Source organism: Melospiza georgiana, chromosome 6 (assembly GCF_028018845.1).
Source record: "Melospiza georgiana isolate bMelGeo1 chromosome 6, bMelGeo1.pri, whole genome shotgun sequence".
Taxonomy (NCBI): Eukaryota; Metazoa; Chordata; class Aves; order Passeriformes; family Passerellidae; genus Melospiza; species Melospiza georgiana.
In genome coordinates, this window is record NC_080435.1 from 27270940 (window position 1) to 27290941 (window position 20002).

The following is a 20002-nucleotide window of genomic DNA, read 5'->3' on the forward strand; positions in this document are numbered from 1 at the left end:
GGATCACTCCTGAAAATACTAAAAGTGCTGTGGGTTTTGGTCATTGGGAGCTCCCTGGTGATCATTGGGGCGCCTGGATGGGCAAAAATCTGACAAAGGATTTCTGTTGAGCAAAGGGGTCACCTGTGCTGCACTGGCTGGGATGTCAGTTTTCCGTGGAGCTGGCTAAACAAAAGTAACTGCTTAGCAGAAAGTGAGATAAAGAGATTCCAGACAGGTATACAATGCAATTAACACACACTTTTCACTCTTTGTGGATTGGTTTTATTTCGATCACTATAGTTTGCTGTCTTTTTTTCTGGCATTATGGTATCTTTCACCTAAATAGTTTAGGCATGTCTAAAACACACGTGTTTTTTTTAAGGTAGTTTTGTCACTTTCAACACTTCTCCTCAGTTTTAGAATCTCTTTTTGCCTAGAATAATCTTCCAGTGTATTTGGGGTGTTAAAACTTGTTCCCTGTTACCAGCTGAGCCTTTCTCTGACCTTGGGAAGAATTGCATGTTATTTCAGTTTTGCTTTAAATTTACACAAAACACCAAGGCTATGAATCACATACCAGATATTCCAGATAGAGGATTGGACATAGAGAGCAGACATGCCCAAGGTGGGGGAGAGAGAGAAAATGGGAAGTGAAGTAGAATGCCTTTGAAACATCTCTGAACACGCCAAAGAATAATTTAACCTGGCAAGGATCCATGGGCTGTGTATTAATTTGGCTTTTGAATGTTTCTTGTCTTTTGGCTCAACTTTGTGGTAGCCCTCTTAAACAGGCCACGTAGAGGAGGGGTGAAAACGACACAGGTTGATAACATTTGCATCTCTCATAACACCGATACCAAAAATTATTGGGCAGTGAGCATTGAGTCAGTGGAATTTAGAACAATCTGGGCAAAACTTGGTTGAAAGCAGCCCAGTTTCCCCTCCTTTGCCCATGACAGAAGCAGCACCTGCGAGCCTCATTGACACAGGGTTCCTCCTGCGTGGTTTATTTGTGCCCTGGAAGCGCCAAGCCCCTGCTGGCACACGCTGCTCTCCAGTTTTTCTGGGAGAAGCAGTGTCAGGCAGGGCTGGGAAGGCGAGCAGGGCCTTGCCCCAGTGCAGGGGAAGGGCCTGGAATGAGGAGGCAATTACTGCCACTCCCTTGGGAAGAGCAGGCAGGGGCAGAGGGAGGCTGAGCACGCAGCACAAGCCCCTGTCTGTTCATGGTTCGTGATTTTACAGCTTCTTTAGTGTTTGACACAACATTGCTGCACCACCAGAAAGCAGAGAGAATCTTGATTCTGGGCTCCCTTTAGCTCGTTGGTCCTGTCTGTCCTGTTTGTTGTCGTTGTAATAAGTGAGTCAGTTCTGCACCTCTGTCATTGCAGCGGGTTCCAGGAGCACTCCCTCAGCTGTGCTGGCCTCTTGGCTAATTACCATTCCAGAAGTGCCCCTTCCATGTGAGTGGTGTCTTTGCTGCAGCGGTGCAGACCCATGACTGTCACAAAGCTGGCATTGTGCTGAGTCTTTGCCTCTCTTGTGCAACAATGGGGTTTATTCAGGGAGAGCAGAATCATCCTTCTTGGAAAAGACCCACGAGAAAAACAAGTCAGGAGCCCCAAAGCAGAGCACTGGGGCTTTACCAACCATCTTCACTTTTTCCATCCCAAAAAACAAAGTTCTCTGTGAGATTTCCCAGAGTTTATCCTGATGAGATTTAATCACCAGGGTTTATTCTTATGTTCTTGAAAGTTACTGGGCGGACCTGACCGAGTTTCTCTTCCTCAGCGCCGCAGTCACATTTTGGGTCACTTTGGCAATGCTGAGTTTCAGTTCAGGCCAGGTTCCTGACCCTGCAATTGTGCCTGGATGGTGCTTAGGCTGGTGCATCCAGGGGTTCTTTCCTTGTGCTGCTTGCCCTGTTAGTGGATTGTGCAGAAAAGTGGCAAAATGGTTCACAGTCCCTGAGGGGTAAGGGCCAAAACAGACTCTGAGATGAAGGCTCTAAATGGCTGTGCTCCCTCGATAGAAACTCATGGTTCTAAGGCAGGAAATTAAAAAAAAAAATCATCTTTTGATACATCACTTTTCAGTATGTTCCAAATTGCTGTTATATTTGCTGAAAGGTTTTTATGAAGCTGTAATTTTCCTGTTTATGAAGGAGAATAAATTAGTTGCAGCCAAAGTAGTTTAAATTCGGTCCCAACCACTCAGATATTTTAGTAGCAATTTGCTCAAGAATTCTCACAAGATTTCACATCCTTCTTTATGAAATCTTTTCTCCAAGACTACAACAAAAGTTAGCCACAGTATGGTTGCACTGCTTCCCCCAAAATCACAGCCCTCATAGGCTGCAGGCTGGGAAACACCAGCATTAAAACAACAAATAAACATCATGATGCAGGATGGTGAAAGCTGCAATACTGTGTAATCTCTTTTCTTTGAAAAAAATGACCTATTGAAACACTCAGGGGTTTCCCTTCCTGTAAATGGGGATAAATTAGCTGCAGACAGGAAATAATATGTTGGAGGATCCTTCCCCATGGACTCCATGCAGCTAATCCATTCTGTCTCACTAGAAAGTGCAGCCCGCTTTATCTTTAGCTGAGATTTGTAGCCAGTCACGTCACCAATTTCCTCTGGCACAACCTTCTCTTACCCTTTGAAAACTTTCTTTTTTTAACTGGTTAAGGTATGCCTGTGGTTTGTTCTATTTGGTGGAATGACTTTGAAACATTCAAGTTGAGAGCTTGAATAGAGATGTTTTGCCCCTGCATAAAAGTAGAAATTCTGCATTTAGAAACTAGAATAATGAGATTTTGCACATTAGCTACAGCTCCTTGATACGAAACCAGAATTTTATTTTTCCTCTGTCATCATTTAGCAGAACACATGATAGAGAGGCCTTCTTACTAGGACAGATATGATACAGTTTAAAAAAATTCCTCAATATGTGGATGGTTTTGCCAGAGAGAACTATATTTGTTGAGCAGTTTGGGGCTTTTCCCCCAATCTTCCCATTTTATCCCAGAATACTTCATTGACACGTGCAGTCCTTAAATAAAGCCTTTCAGCAGCCTGTTGCCTCTTTCATTCAGCATTTTAAAAAACATTTAAGCAAGCCATGAATGAGGTTGCTCGCTGTAACTGGAATTCCACCTGAGGCAGGTGGAATTATCCAAATTTAGGCGGTGCTGCTGCAAGGACTTGGCGCCATCTCGTGTTCAGCCTTTAGGAGATTTAAACCCTGAGAGGTTTTGGGGTGGGGCGTTCGTTCTTGCCTCCCCCCGCCCCAGGTAAACAAAATTTTATAAATTCTGGGGTTGGCAAACCTGCTTCAGTGAACCAAGAGCTGGTGGGGGGCAGCTGCAGGCTTTTCAGGCAGGCACAGCTGTTTCCAACATCTGCATTTGCTCTCACCATCAGGAGACACAGGATTTACACCCTGTGTGGCTGAGTGTATTGGTGTAGAGAACACAGCCCCATGCAAGCTGGTGTTCCGTGGTGATGTTCAGTCGTGGGATTTGTTTAGTCACGCCGCTGGGGGATTCAACAAATGCCTGAATTCGTTGTGGGGAATAGAAAGAAAAACATGCTAGAAAGGCTTGTGAGCTACAGATGTTATTAAGCTGAAAATATATCTATTGTCACATTATCTCTTCAGGAAATCTAGTCAGTTTTTTTTTTTTCTTAAGGTATTTCTTATTGAAAAAAAAAAAAAAAATCCACATGAAATCCTGTCCCTTCAAACATCAAGAGAGACCATAACAGCAGAAAAACTGAGTTCAGCTTACCTGCAAGCTTGGAGGCAGGGCACCAGCTGGGTCCCTTGCCCTGATGGCGTTGTTCCTTGCTCCTCTCTGTGTGTCAGGGGGGTGGTGGCTCTCTCTCAGCCCTTTTCCCACAGCCCCACACCCAGCGGCAGCAGCTCATGCCTTCTCTTTGGGTTTTGGGGCAGCCCTGGGGGCAGCCCTGGCTCAGCTGTGACGGGACAGAACGCCCTGTGCTGGCCGAGCTGCAGGAATGAGCTGTGGGCTGGGACTTGTCCCGGCTCTCAGGAGGCAAGATTAGCCTAAACCCCTTTCATCTAACCCCAACAGGAGCCAGAGCAGACAGGGTCAGCTCCTGGCGCTCAGCTGACGCTCCGGAGCTCTCTCACATGCCCAAGCTCAGCTCTGCTCTGCTGTTTTCTGCTGTTTGCTGAGATGGGAATTCCCCTCACAGGGCAGATTAAAGAGTGGCCAGCTGCAGAGCTGAGTCTCTGCTCGTTCACATCCTAAGTGGCAGTCCCAGAGCAGTCATTAAGGTCCATTACAGCAAAAATCCCACTGAAAACCCCAAACCCCAAGCCGAGGGCAGGGAAAAGCAGCAGGTCCTGATCTCCAGGGATTGTCTTGGACCCAGCAGCTGATAATCCACATGGGTTATCCAGAGCTTGCATGGCCTGGAAATTGTGAGTAATTGACCCTGAGTTACACAGCAGTGGGAGCCCCTGGATTTACAGGTTCCCTGGGGAAACGTGACCTGGTTTGTGCACAATGCAGGTTTCCTGTCAGGGAACCCTTCTTGCCTCTCTGAAATCTGAATTTTAGCCATTTTCCCATTTCCTTTGTTCCTCTCTCTACCCTCAGAGATAAACTTGGTGTTTTTCTGAGACTTGATTTAGCACCTAAGACCTGTTTTGTTTATCCAACAGATCGCAGGTTTTCAGCAGTTCTTTGCTCTTAGAGTTTGTGGGGGTTTTTTTTGTGGTTTTTTTTTTTTTGGTTTTTTTTTGTTTTGTTTCGTTTTGGGGTTTTTGTTTTGGGTTTTTGTTTGTTTTTTTTTTTTTTTTGTTTGGATTTTTTTGGGGTGTTTTTTGTGGTTGTTGTTTTTTGTCTAAAGAGCTTCTTTTCTTCTGCCCTGCCTTTGAGCTCCATGCATGTTTTGATGTTTTGTAGATGACTGCCCATACCCTGGTCACTATACTTTCATTACATTTTAGAAGCAACCAGGAAATTGTCTCCTGATTCGTTTTAACTTTCTTAAAATTAACTGGCCTTGAAACTGGACTACACCTTAAGGGTAGAAGCTGTACAGCCTTCATGCACATTTTGCCACCTTGAGACTGGAGCTGGTGAGGAACCAAGTATATTCCAGCATGAGCTCTCTCAGAAGGGTAGTTTTCAGCTTGATCTCAGTTCTGATTGACTGAGAAAACCTGTGTTTCACTGCCCATGACCTCTGAATCCTCTTGTGATTTCATGCTGATTGCAGCTACATAAGCCTCTAAATAAACTTGTCTCTGTTTGAAAACCAAAACTTTGCTTTTGTGCTTTGCCATGCTTTCTGTTAGCTCAAGGAAAAACACAATTAATCATAGAAAAAGATATTTACGAGTGCTGTAAATCCTGACATTTGGGCAGTGAGCAAGTCTTGTCAGGTAATTTGCAGTTTAATTTTCTTTACACAGATCCAATCTAAAATTTGAGATTTATTTACCATAATGCATTATTTCATTCTTTGCAGCTTCTTAACGTACCTTGTCTTTGACTTGTAATATTATTAAATAGTTAGGGGGTCCTAGCTCCCACAAAATCATCTCTGAACAGGAAATAATGATGGTCAGTCATCTTGATTGTGGTTCTCATATTTGTTGCAGTACATGTGCTCTGCTCTTGATATGGAACTAGAATTTTTTTGCATATTTTAATCACCATTATTTTCTTCCTGGTGTGAATTTATGTCCAGCCAAAGGAAGCACCTCAGTATCAAAAACTTGCTGGTATGACAAAAGCTGCATTTCTGTCATAACTATAGATTTAGATAGTGGTTTTCTGATCCACATCTGAATTGTGGCTCATGGATTCAGTCTTAGAAGTGTTTCATTTTTTTGCTATTGTAAATGATTTTTTTTCCTGCTCTTAAGATCTTAAGATTTCTTTGGGGACTTTTAGCTGAACTGTTTAGGAAGACGTTCACTTTTTTCAGGCTCATTTAAAAATCTCCTTGGTTCCTAAGCCCTAGTTCACCATAGGAGTGCCTAAACCACTGGCTTTATGCAGTGCACAGATGGAATGTTTGTTTTCCTGAAGTAATGGAATGAATAAGGAATTTAGCTTCAGCTTTGCTTTTGCATCATCAGACATCCTCTTTCTGTGTACACATCACATTCCTTTTCAAAAAAGTATTCACGTCTTGTTTTTGAGCATTCCTTGCTGTTTTTCTGGCTAGTCAGTCATGTGATGTTGTATGTCCTCACCAAACAGCCCCACAAACTCTTTTAGTTTGGACACAAACAGGGCTGAAATGAAAAGCAGTGTTTGTGGGTACTGACATTTACAGTGTTGAAGTTAATTTGGTGTTGTGAGTACTATCAGACAATGTAAATATAAATATTTCACCAAAAAGTTTGCTTGCGGACACGATAAGCAGCACCTTCCTTGCCCTCTTCCTCCAATAGAGGGAGTCAATAAAATCATATCTAGTAAGAAAACTGCAACTTAATTGTCCCAGCTGGATGTCAGTGCTGTGCTCTGGCTGATAAACCTATGGAGGTTTATCAGGTGGGTGGGGAGAACTCCAATGTTTTTTCATAAAAAGATTAGATCTCATCTGTTTTTCAAACACCAAAACATAGACAAGCATATGACCATTGCCAACATATTTTGATTTGCCTGGATAGAAAAAAGTGCAATCTTCATACCCATTGGTTAGTAAAACATTGTTTGAAGTAAAAACTTGCTGAGGAAAAGATTTATTCCAAGTGTATATTTAAAGCTCTGGGCCCCTCACTGCAGGAGGGGCATTGGGGTAAGTCCAGAGAAGGGCAGCAGAGCTGGGCAAGGGTCTGGAGAGTCCAGATGAGGGAACTGGGGGTGTTTAGCCTGGAAAAGAGAACACTCAGGGAGATCTCACTCTCTAGAAGTGCCTGACAGGAGGCTGGAGCCAGGTGGACTCATCCTCTCCCCCAGGTCACCAGCAAGAGGAGAAGAGAGAGCGTCCTCAAAGTGGCACCTGGGGAGGTTCAGGTTGAACATTAGGAAGAAATGTCTTCACTGAAAGAGTGGTTAAACATTGGAGGGAGCTGCCCAGGGAGGTGGTGGAGCTGGAGGTGCTCAAAGGAGGAGGAGGAGCCTTGGCACTCAGTGCTGTGGTTTATTTGTGGAATGCAGCATTCGGGCAAAGGTTGGACTCAATGACCTTGGGGCTCTTCTCCAGCCTTAGTGATTCTATAATTCCCAACCACAACCTATACATTTATTTGAAATTTAGTAAGTTATTTGTTTACCAGACTGACTAGGAGGTTCAGGTTGAACATTAGGAAGAAATGTCTTCACTGAAAGAGTGGTTAAATATTGGAGAGAGCTGCCCAGGGAGCTGGTGGGGCTGGAGGTGCTCAAAGGAGGAGGAGCCTTGGCACTCAGTGCTGTGGTTTATTTGTGGACTGGCAGCGTTCAGGCAAAGCTCGATGACCTCGGAGCTCTTCTCCAGCCTTAATGATTCTATAATCCCCAACCACAAATTACACATTTCTTTGAAATTTAGTAAGTTATTTGTTTACCAGACTGACTAGGAATGTAGTGGTAACAAATATGCTACACAAATGTGAATATGTTGTTTTTCTTAGGATAGCAATGCCATGGGGGAAAAAAAAGGATTCAGGGTAGCCAAGAGGTTGTTTCAGTTTGTTTGAGTGCAAGTTCTTTAAACTTAGAGCAATACATTTTTGACTTTACTTCTGTCATTGATCCTGAAAATTTATGTTTGCATTTTATGGTCAAACAACAGAATAGGAAATGCTTCTTTTTCTGGATGTACTTACTAGCTCTCAAAATGGGGGAGTAAACAAGCAATTCATAGCATGCAGCAAAATTCCTTTTTTTTGCTAAAATGATTACTGAAATAGAACTTTTTAGAGGCCCTCATAGGAGGTTGTGTTTTTAACAGTGATACAAATTCTGCACACACTTCAGAGGTGATTGCTGCTGGGACTGAAATATCTGATTTCAGACATTTCCCTCATTTTTTCAGAATCTGTATAAAGAGGATCTAAAGCTTTACAGCAGGTTTTGTACCTTTTGTGCCAAAGCTGTTTTTACAAGCTTGTCTTAGGTTACAAGATGTGGCTGGGGGTGTGTGTTCTGTCTCCACCTGTCAGAGGTGGGGCAGTTCTCTGCTGTTCATGGGGCAGTTTTTTCTTCATCTCTCCCACAGCCAATCCTCCCTCCAGGAGATCTCTGCTGTTAATGGGCCATTCATTAATAATTATCTTTGGTTAATGGGCCACTGAGTGTCCCTGCATGGCTGATCCAATCCCAGCATCCCATGGGGAGATGCTCCGCCCAGGGGAGGAGCCAAGCATTCCTACCTGGATCCAATCTGAGCTTTGGGACACCCCAGCAGCCTTTGCCCCCTGCATTCCCAGAGGAGAAGCTTTCTGCTGCCCTGCATGGCCAGAGGGAGCCCAGGCCCATCTCCAGCAGCTCTGGAGCTGCAGAGGAAAACTCCCCCCTTGTGCAGGATCCCGGCTGCAGCAGAGCCACAGCTGGGACTGCAGGAGGGCTGAGCCCCCATGGGATGGGGCTGGGACACCTCCCTGACACACAGGGGGCAGGGACTGCTCTCACTCTGGCAGTGTTTTATTTTTATTTTTGTATTATTGCATTTGTATTTTTTATTTTCCTTATATAGAACGGTTATTCCTACTCCCATATCTTTGCCTGAGAGCCCCTTAATTTCAAAATTACAATAATTCAGAGGGAGGGGGTTTTCATTTTCCATTTCAAGGAATGTTGCTGCCTTCCTTAGCAGCCACCTATCTTTTCAAAGCCAGACACAGCTGTACATGTGGCACTGGAGAGCTGGCATGAAAGCAGGATGCAGCTTGCAGACACATTAAAAATGCTTTTGGAAAAACACACTGTGAGCATAAGGCCAAAGTAAATCTTTGGAGCTCCTCTGAGGAGAGCCATCCGTCTGCATGGAACGGCTACTGGCTTCAAACTGAGAATGTGCACAGAAAATGATGCTGACACTTTATCTTCTAACCTTCAGCTGAAGTGATAATGCCAGCACTATAAGGCCTTTAGAAGAAAAAGCCATTGGTCATATGCATTTTTTAAATTAAATATTCTGATAAAGCGCATGTAGTGCTTTAATTAAATAGGCTGAAAAACCTATATTTAAAAAGTCCACTAAAGCACTTAATTCTGTCTGGGTATTTGTTAATAATTACAGAGAGTTTCAGGAATTATGGGAGAAGTACAAAATTTAAACCCTGCTCCCAAAAATTCTACATAGAAGATTAATTATAACAAAGGATTGGATAATAGAAAAGTGTATAAGATGTTCATGATCTAACTTGTTGCATTAGCAATTAGTGTTCACATGTTGGATTCTTTCATTTTCCTTATTAAGAATAAGAAAATTATGACTAACTTTGAGGTCACAGAACAATGTAGTGTAATAACCCTCTATTAAAGGGATTTTTACTTGGACATCCTCATGAAAATATTATTTCTAACCTCATCTATCACAAATATAGGACAAGGGTACCGAGATAAGAATTATAAAATGTTCCATTTTTCAACAACTTTATGCCAATCATATTTCCAAGGCAAATGAGTGCAACATTAGATGGTTATCTGCAATAAATATGACACTGGCACAGGGAGCATTAAGAAGGTTCTTTTATTAACATTTTCCACATAAAGGTTTTACTTGTTCGAAATCATTCTAAAAAGTGGTTTAAAATAACAAGGGCTTTTGATATATTTTGCAAAACTAAATTCTGAGACAAATTACACCCATGCCAGTATGAACATCAGGAAAGAAGACTCAGCAATAACCAGATGTCACCAGCAGAAAGGTGTTTAGACATTGGAAGGGGCTGCCCAGGGAGGTGGTAGAGTCACCATGTCTGGAGGTGTCATGGTACCTGGTCAAAGATTGGACTCGATAATCTCAGAGATCTTTTCCAACTTTATTTATTCTGGGATTCTGCACATTCCCTTTTCTGGCTCAGGGCTCAATCTGGTGGAAGTGTAATAAAATGTTATTTTCCTCTATGCAACGGAAACCCAGGGAAAGTTCAAACAACTCAAAAAGCCACAGGTCCTGATTTCTGCCTTCAGGAGGAGCTATTTCTTCAGTATTAGGAGAGTGAGCTGCATTTTAATGGTTTTGATTCTGCAGTTTCTTTGCTGAGCTTCCATGCAACTGAGTGGGAAACAGCACAGGGGGAAAAACATGCACCATAACAGAGCAGGGTGACAACAGTTGCATTTTTTAGTGATAAACCCACCTGTCACAAACATATAGTGTGTGTTTTTCTGAAATGGTGCCTGCTTGAGTGAATACTAAAAGGGGCTTTCATCCTCCAGACTCAGGCAGGTGGGAATGAAGAAGAAAAAAGAGACAGGAGGATTATTTTCTGCCAAATGAGCTTATCTCCGATGGGCGCTGTGAAAATAAACACAGTTAAACTGGCATGCTCCTAGCAGCATACTCTGCTCTACTGGTTAAGTTGTTTTTAGCAGGCACATATCCTTGGTATCCGCAAAATCCAAATAAGAAAGCACATGGATGTCAGAAAGCTCAAATTCATCACGTGGGTGTCAATAAACCGAGAGAGCTGAAAACTTTTCTGTCTGTGATAATTCTGACAGCTCCAAGTGCAAACAGGACATGATCACTGCAGATTATTCTGACCTGAGCCACCTTTCTGGGGCAGAGATGGCAGAGGGAATGGAGGGCAGGGAAATGAGGAGCATCTGTGCAGTGAAACCTGCTCTCACAATGGAAAGGGGCAGGAAAAGGATGAGGTGACAGCAATGTCGCTGAAGGGGTGAGGGACCTGCAGCACAGCCAAAGCACTGAGGAGTGCTGCTGTTGTTGGGAGGATGGTGATCCTGCTGTCAGAGCACAGGGCATCGAATTCCCCTCTAGAGGAGGGTCTGGACATGAAAAAGCAAAAAGCCAGTGGTTCACATGGAATGAGCACAGTGGTTCAGGCAAAGCGGGCACATGGAGAAAGTGTAGCATGAAAGGACTTGAATAACAAGGAGAGTAATGGATGTTATCTAGATGGTGAAGGTGGAGGTCATAAACTCATTTGTGCTTTTTGTTCCTGATGAAGACTCCTCTGTGTTGGTCCCCTTGTACCAATTCCATTTCCATGGTAACAATCGTATCATCTACCTGAACTGGAAGTCAATGCCCTCTTTCATGCAGTCTTGTCATGGCTGTCTCCTGCCTCCTGACAGTCCTTTGTCCTTGCCTTTTGGAGACTGCTGTCTTGGAGAAGATTATTCAGTTCAGATATTTGTCATTCTTTCCTTTCTCTTTCTGAACAGACAGTCCTTTTGACATTCTCAAAAATATCTGCTTGTCTGCTATGTTATGAAAATTAATGAAATCATCATACATATTTCAGAGATTACCAGGAAGCTGGAGGAGAGTGCCTGCCACCTTTTTCTTACAAGAATGTTCACTGATCAGCAGAGCAGACCACATTCACAGATATGAATCCCTCACCTGTCCCCGGTGCTGTAAGCCCAGAGATGCTGCTGCCACTATAGACACAAAATTCATGTGCTACCCCAACCCAGCTTGTTCCCTGCTGCAGCACCAGTGGCCTGGACTATGTTGTGCTCCAGGAAGAGTGTGAGCAATGCTGATTTAAGTGATTTAAGTTGTTTTTTTGTCTGTGCACGAAGCACATCCCAAGAACCCCTCTTCTAAAAAGCAGATTCAATCCACATTTGCACCCAAAGACTTTATTTCTTAAATAAAGGAAGTTACACAGAATTTCCAGTTAAAGTTCTCACAGAGGTGGCTGATACCGTTTTCAGGCATTTACATGTTTGTAATTTTACAGAGGAGGAATAAAAGGCCAAATTGTGCCTTTCAGCCAGGAAAGCATAATTGTGCTCTGGAACTCCTTTTCAAAATCATTCCCTGATATCTGGCTGTTCTCTGGAAGGTATTTTTAAACAGAACAACAGCTCTCTCAGTGTAATGAACAAAATGGGCTTTTCCGTAGCAACAGCTGTGGACTGCTTTTCAAGTACCATTATTTGTGGTTTTTCAGAGTTTTTTTTTTTTGGTGTGTTTGTTTGTTTGCTATTAGACATGCAGCTGTCATTAAAATAAATAAAAAATACAATCTATACCTGTATTTAACATTAAAAGCCTTTTTTTTATACATTATTGAACATCTTAAACATTATTTTTGAAACAAAAATACCTAGAGTCTGTCTGTGATTCCCAAACCCAGGACTGAGCAGTGCCATGCCCTGCTCACCTGAGCCACCTTTTCCTGGACGTGGAGGATAGGATGAGAAAGACTCTGCTGTAACCAATGGGAGCTGAAACATTGGGGCAAATGCCTCACAAGTAGATGCTGAAAGAGACCTTGTGACAATAACAACAAAGAGTGACACGTAAAACCTTCCAAAGTGGTGTGTGACCCAGAAGAGCTCACCTAGGAGCATTCCTTCTGACACGCAAACAGCGATATGCTCAAAAATAGTGAAAAGTGGTGCCTTGAAGCTGAAAAAAGTGAATATTGGGCTGCAGCTAATGTACTGGCAGGATGCACAGTGGTCTTTACAGCTATATGGATAGGAAGTGTGGAATTTTCATGGAAATACTCTAGAGGTTCAATGAACAGGAGTAGCCTTGATGTGATGTATGAGAGTTCTACGTTAAATATAAACCATGTTTGTGGTAAAATAAACCTCTCCCGTTAAAACTGATATCTAATTTCTCTGGAAGCATGTGATTTTATACTGCTTACTAAAAGGCTTTCTATAGTAATCTTCAGACTAGGAAAGGGTGTCAGACTGTGTTTTGGACAGGAAGGATTTCTGATTTGATTTCCATGGCATTGAAACAGAAAACATAGTTTCAATAGGAAGAGAAGGTGTCAGAAATGGGCTATTATTTGTTTTCAAATTAACCTTAGACTTTAATTTGGGGGGGGCAAGAGGGGTTGTGTATGTGTGGCAGTTAGTCATCATGTAATTTATATTCATTCATTCTTCACATATTCTTTATTGGGCTTTAAGATTACTGGGGTACATAAATCTTAAGTTACGTAAAATGGATGAAAGTTGTAACAGCTGGGTATAATGCAATTTTAATACACATAAAAGGCTGTGTTCACCTGGGACTGGTGGCTTTTAGGTCTGCTTGAAAAGCTGCTGAATGTTTTAAACTTTCTTCTCTGTGTGAAGTTTGTAAATGATCTGGGACCCATCACCCCAAGCGAAGAGCTGCTTCTCTTTAGGATTGTAGTGCACGCTGGAGTGGCCACCCTGGCGTTTTGGGAAATGCAGTCCTGGGTTTGTGTGAGCATTCAGAGCCCCCAGAACATCATAAACGCACTGGATACGGGAGGAGCCCCCAGAAGGAGAGTTGTAGACCACGTGCAGGGTGTTGCAGGCCATGAAAGCTGCCTCAGCATCCCTGCTGCTGCAGGGCGTGTCCCAGCTGTGCTCCACCGCCATGGCCACGGGGTTGATTTTGGTGAGGACAATGTTCCCCCCGGTCTCTGGCTCTGCGTGGAGGGCCCACAGCCCCTGCTCGTCCAGAGCCAGGTCTATCTTTGTCTGCGGAGAGAGCTGGTAGGCAGGAATCCTCCCAGCCCCTGGCAGCAGCATCTGGTCAGCCACGCTCCTTCTCTGGAGGTGGAACTTCACGATCTCATTCAAGGAGCCGTGCCTGTGGTAGAAGAGGAAACCCTGGTAGATGACGTGGCCAGTTCCTTCCCAGGGCACTGGCAAGGGCACTCTGCGAGCCTTCAGAGTCTGGTTGTTCTCCATGAAAGCCATGATATTTGCAAATTCCAAAACCACGTTATTCACAGAGCCGCTTAATAAATAAATCTTGGCGTGCTTTTTGCCAGGGTCTTTCATCCAAGAGCCGTGCTTTCCTCCAGTCTTCTTAACCACCTTCAGGGACCTAATACCTGCAAGCATGTGGTCACAACCTGCAAGGAAATTACCAAAGGCAAAGAAAAATAAAATTAGAATATCTGTAAATTTTCGAGTTTCTTTTATTTGAATTACTTAGTTTCCTTTTAATTCATCAATATATCAGTAAAGGTGATTGACTCAAAAAAGAGTCAATGTATCAGTAAAGGTGTCAGCAGGCTCTGGTAAATAGTACTGAGAATAGTTTTATATATTATATTTGAATAATTTTATAGTATATTTGAATATATTTTAATAATATTTATATAAAATATCAATATAATAATATATACTGTATATTATATAATATATTCTATTATGATTATACAATAATATATCATATATGTGAATAATATTATAGTATATTTGAATATATTTGAATATTTATATAAAATATCAATATATATATTATATTATATAAGAATATATTATATAGTGATTATTCAATAATATATCATATATCATATATGTGAATAATATTATAGTATATTTGAATAATATTATATAAAATAACAATATAACCATATATATTATATATAATATTTTCTATAATGATTATACAATAATATATTAATATATAATATATATTAATATATATTATATTTGAATAATATTATGATATTATTATATATTCCTGCTAATAAAACTGTAATATCTTCATCTACCTGTAGAGTGCTTGGTTTTGTTCTATTACACCAGTGTTATCCAAAATATTTGGATGTTTTTGTGTCTGAGAGGAGACCAAGAGCACAGTTAGTGATTTTGTGATTATTCTTGTCTGCCTGTTTACAGGGCTATAATTTTTACTTCAGAAAACTGACTTCTGGTTTAGATCAACACAGTAAAGTAATCAGATTTATTTCTTGTTGGAGGCATACAAATTAAAATCCATTATCTACATGTATAGTATTTTTTGTTTCAGGACTGGTCTTATCCTCAGATAGCCTCTTTGTTATGCATTTATAGTATAAATAGAAACAAAAAACAGTTCTGCATAACTGAAAGCCAAAAAACTGGGTTATCTTCCCATTCACCTTCCCAACACCTGCACAGAAAGGAGCAGAACAGGATATAGATCACACGAGCAGGGGTGTGCGTGCACTGAGGCGGCCTTTGAAGGAGCTAGTGTGGTGTCTGTGCTGCCAATTCCTGTGCCAGGAGCGTGGCTGGTGGAGCCACCCAGCTCTTTACCTCCCTGTAGGGTTAAAACTGGCCTCAAGTCACAGCTCTGGCTCCTTCACATTTCCTGTGCCCTCTGCAGGGAGGTTTCAGACCAGAAAGCACCAAGCCTGGGAGGACGCAGGCATTTAGACTCTGAGATCTTTATCAGGCAGCATCCTTTCCAGGAAAAAAAAAAACAACAAAACTATTGCAAAGCATATTAACCAAGCTTGTTTACCAAAGGCACTCATAAATTACAGGGTGCAGCATTTGAAGTTGAAAGAATTGCTTTCGGTGGAGTGCAGCCATTTCAGCAAACAGGACAAACAAAGCTCCAAGGCAGGAAGTTCTGGCAGCAGATGAAATGGAGAAAGCAAAACCAGCCCCCCTGCTTGGCCTGATAGGAACCTATTGAAGTCAGTGGCAATACTCCAGTTGCCTGTAGAAAGCAATCTTTATGTAATTTGTGTGCACTGATACCCTCTAATCAAAGCTTTTGGATATTGCTGCTACAAAGTGTATTTTTTTTCCTTCAGAGGAGTCCTCACTCTAGAAGTGCCTTCCCTGAGCAAGCCGCAACAGCTCTCTCAAACCTAACATTTATTGATCAGATAGATTAAAAAAAAATTAAAGGTGCTGAATCAAAAACCCTAGGCAGCCTTAGCAGCATCTTCCTCTCCAGGGGAAATAACCAGATTTTTGTCTGATTGTTACTTTCTGTGTGAACTTGACCCAAACACAGTAACAAAGCTGGACTTAAAAACCCTCTTTTCTGCTATATTTTTGAAATGACTCAGCAAAAATAATCATAGAGTCTGGTTAAGACATGAAAGCATAGAAGAAGAGCTGCTATTTTCTAGAGTTGAGGATCTTCCTACTTTTTCTAAGTGCTGTAAAATCTGCACAGGGAATACTTCTGGCATCAAATTCAATGGGAAAAGCATCTGACTAGTACTGACAGTAGAGAACAAATTGAAAGTAAAGTTCCTATGAGCTGCTACAATAAAGTTAAAAGTAATAATTTCCAACAAAGGAAAATGTAAAGTAATTTTTTCCCCTCTGAAACTCTCAGAAAGGTACAATTTTCAAAGTGCCTTAACTGCAGTCAATTTAAAAATCTCCAATTTTTTTCCTCTCTGAAAAAAATGCCTGATGTTCAAAAGTTCTCTAAATGGAAAACAGAACTATTGATATTCAGAGCACTGAATTGTGGAGTATGGGGAGACTCAGAAGCAGAATAGGTGATTGCTTCTGTAAGCATCTGCATTAATACTGATTTGTTTAAAAAGTCTAAGCAGAAATTGTAAATTTCTGTGTAAAATTAAATCAACCTCATTCTGCTGAAGTCAGTGGAATTGTATAATTGATGATGCTAAAGTTCTTTCACTCACTTTTTAAAAATTTCAGTTTGTATCTCTTATTATTTACTCTTCATTTCTTACTACTATGAAAAGTCTTCTTTAAATTTGTCTGTAAAATATAGTTTACATCCATACCAAAACTTCTTAACGTAAAGATAATTAAGAAATGTCATTTGTTTTAAAAAAATTATAGATTGTGCATGTATTTTTCATGCTAGGTACCATAACACCAAATCTACAAATCAGAACTAAGCTTTGCTGACAGCCAAGCCAGTGTGCTCTCTTATTAAAGGAGGGGACAAGGACAGGAAGGATGACAGAGCAGGATAGTAAAGCTGGTAAAAATTGTAGAAGTAAATTAATTAGTTTATTAACCCATGAATTTACTTTTGAGTTGAAGTTTTGACCCTGCCTAGTCCAAAAAGCAAAGACCACTATTACTTCCTTAGTACAGCTGCAGTACTCAGAAATGTGTTTTTCTGTGACTTTGCAACATCACACCTCCAGAGGATTTTACCTGATTTTATAATAAAAAAGTAACTTCCAAAGAATTAATTTGATATGCAGTAGAATTTCTGCAAAGTGAATGTTTGAACTGTATTTTCCTCCCTCCCTCTCCCATACCTTTCTTGCATATACATGGGTTTTATAAGTCTTGCATTTACACAGCCCAAACCCCCTTGCCGATGAAAATCTCTTATCCCTGCGCCAGCACACGCACGTGGGACTGCTCACACTGAAGCTCTGAAAAACAAACTGCTCTTACTTGCGTTAAGCATGAGTTTAAGCCTCTTTTTCTCCTCTGCCTCTTCCAGCAGCTGCTGTTTCAGCAGGTCCTCGTGCACTTCCACGCAGGCGTTGGAATCCGTGAGGGATCCGAAATAGTCGATGTCCCTCTGGGCGCGCTCGACCCTCGTGAGCAGATTCTCCACCTCCCCCTTGAGCTCAGCCTTGTCGGTGCTCAGCCTTGCCAGGCGGGCCAGCGCCGCCTTGGAGAGCTCCCTGAACTCGTCCACGTATTCCAGCAGGTCTTGGCTGCACTTCTCCAGCCTCCTCTTCAGCCAGCGCACGGGAAGAGAACAGATGTGGGTATTCTGTGTGCACCCCGTGACCTCGCTCATGGTCACTTTCACAACCCTGCTGCTCCCTCCTTCCCAGTGCCCTGCACCCACCTATTCCAGCCCAGGGTGTCTGTGTGAGGAGAACATCTCAGACTGGCACAGAATTCAAAAATCTGGACAAAAATCCACATTTTTTTTGACTTGACACGTCATTTCAGGATGACCCCAACAGTGCTCTGACTCCTTGGTTCAGGAGGCTGAACAAATGCTTTATTAAGCTATAATATTACACTACTACTACGCTAAATTACATACTAAAGAGATACTATATTAAAGAATACTACACTATACTAAAGAAAACCCTGTGTCTGTCTGGAGACAGCCATGACACGGCTTTGACCCAACTGGCCAAGGAATCAAAACAACCTTCACCAGCGTCCAATGAACAAGTCACTTCGGGTAAACAATCTCCATAACACATTCCACATGTGCAAAAACAACAGGAGCAGTGAATAGAGACAAGAATTGTTTTCTCTTCTTCTCTCTGTGCTTCTCACTGCCTTCCCCAGGAAAAGTCCTTGGAGAAGTTATGACCAACCCAAAACAACAACAACAACAAAAAAAAAATAAGAACAAACCCCCCCAAACATAGAAAGCAAAAAACCTATTTTTTACACCTAAATTCAAATTATCAGGGTTTTCAAAGGTAAGAAATATATTTCTCTGTTGCAATGCAGCTGCTTCATAGGTATCCTGAAAATAGTAGTTCAGCTGCCACTTTGGGAAGATGAGGAATTTGAGCAGATCTTTGGTTGGTTTGCTTTGTGAGCTGTGCTTTCTGTGCCACATCCTCTCTCCCCCATTTATACAAGACCATAAGCCCCCACGAAGTTGCTTAATTGCTTTCTACAAAACCTTTATTTTAAATGCTTTCAAGTGCTGTCATCAGTATCTGCCTCACTTCTCTGTCCTGTTCCTTTTGTGCCCCTTGCGCCAAATGCCACAGGTTACCTCATTTTTAATGGGTGCCAAAGGAATAGAAATTGCCAGGTGAAGCTACTCCTAGAGTGGCAACGAAAATGTAAATCTCCATCTACACAGTGGGAAGAGAATATCAGGTTAATCCTTCAGTGTTGAGAAGATAAGACTAGTGAGGGCTTTGTATGGAAAGGGACATCAAATCAGGCAAGTTAGAGCTTCTCTGTGAGTCTGAAAATGCAAGCCAGGAGCCAGGGACGTGTCAATAATTAAAAATAAACAATATATGATGGTAACACACCAATACTGAAGACGTATTTTGCAGTACTGGTAGCTTTTTACCGTAGGAAAAAAGCAAGAAGTGGTACATTTATATAAGTAATTGAAAGGAATTCAAGGCATTGAAAGGACTGCATTTCAGTCTCTCTGATATTAAGGGTTTATTTGAAGTGCAGATAGACTGCTGGTTTGCATGAATGTGTCTTAAACTGCCCTTCCAGGTGGGGATATCTGCACACAGGAGAAAAATACCTGATAAATTTCTATCTCCTTGCTAACAAATACTTGACAGCACTTCTACAGGTGAAAATATGTTTATACTGCTCGCTAGGATGGTTTGTAACAGTTCTGTATAAACATTTGCATTTTTAGCTAAATTCAATGATGCCATTTAAAAAAAATACAAATTAGAATAAAAACATAGCATTATGAAATTTTATCCTGCAACAAACAATGCGGTGAGTTGGGATCATTACAGTTAAAGTTTTAGCCATGATTTTACTCATCCATTGGACAAAGCTGGAAATTCACCCTCCTGATTTGACATATCATACAGGCTGTCCTGCCCCCAGAACATCCACACACTTTCAAGCCTCTTTTGCTGCAGAAGAATTCATCAGGCACATACCTCCAGAGACAGAAAACGCTGGTCAATGTAGCTCAGCAGGGCTGCATCCTGCATCATGTACTGTGCTGCTCCCAGGATGCTCATGAGGGATGGAACCAGCAAGAAATGGACCTGTAAGGCTACCATGGCACCAGAAGGCTTTTGGAGGAAAGTGGTGAATCAGTTCTGTGGGCAATCCCAAACGCTGCCAGTCCAAGGTCAAATGTAATTTACCGTCATCTGAAGTGAAAAAATAATAGTAAAAATTACTAAAAAGTTAAAAAATACGGTGGCCGAAAAGATTAAAAGGACTTAAAATGGCTGTTGCATTCGATCATTAAGGAAGTAACATTGTGGCAGAGGGACTGAATGTGTTTATTTCTAGGAGCCAGATGATTACTTCTCAGTTTGTGATCCTATGATCAATCCCAGATGTTCAGCACTGAGTCACATCCAGCCTGTAGGCCAAATTTTATTAAAGAATACAAATAAAAGTAATTTATTTTCCCCTCCTTTCTCCTCCCATCTGCTTTCCCGTGTGACCAATCCTGCAGAGTGTGCTCTTTGCAGGTCAGAGTGGATTCACACTGGGTGGAACACAGGGAGGTCTGGTGC

The 20002-nt window shown here is 41.7% G+C and overlaps 1 protein-coding gene across 1 annotated transcript; it reads right to left on the reverse strand.

Moving 5' to 3' along the window:
* Nucleotides 1-13023: 13023 nt before the first annotated feature.
* Nucleotides 13024-19557, reverse strand: OLFML1 (olfactomedin like 1). Its single transcript, XM_058026835.1, has 3 exons — nucleotides 19409-19557; nucleotides 17229-17517; nucleotides 13024-13957 (listed from the first exon to the last, which is right to left on the reverse strand). Exons 1-3 carry the CDS (start codon nucleotides 19532-19534, stop codon nucleotides 13179-13181), a joined length of 1194 nt encoding a protein of 397 aa, XP_057882818.1. The 5' UTR covers nucleotides 19535-19557; the 3' UTR covers nucleotides 13024-13178.
* Nucleotides 19558-20002: the final 445 nt, after the last annotated feature.

What these genes read in the sequence shown, in the direction of transcription:
- OLFML1 (XM_058026835.1), bottom strand. Translation starts at nt 19,534, where the DNA reads ATGGTAGCCTTACAGGTCCATTTCTTGCTGGTTCCATCCCTCATGAGC. An exon ending in AGCGTTTTCTGTCTCTGGAG is followed by an intron (nt 17,518 to 19,408) that starts GTATGTGCCTGA and finishes CGCTGGCTGAAG; the next exon opens with AGGAGGCTGGAGAAGTGCAG. An exon ending in TAAACTCATGCTTAACGCAA is followed by an intron (nt 13,958 to 17,228) that starts GTAAGAGCAGTT and finishes ATTTCCTTGCAG; the next exon opens with GTTGTGACCACATGCTTGCA.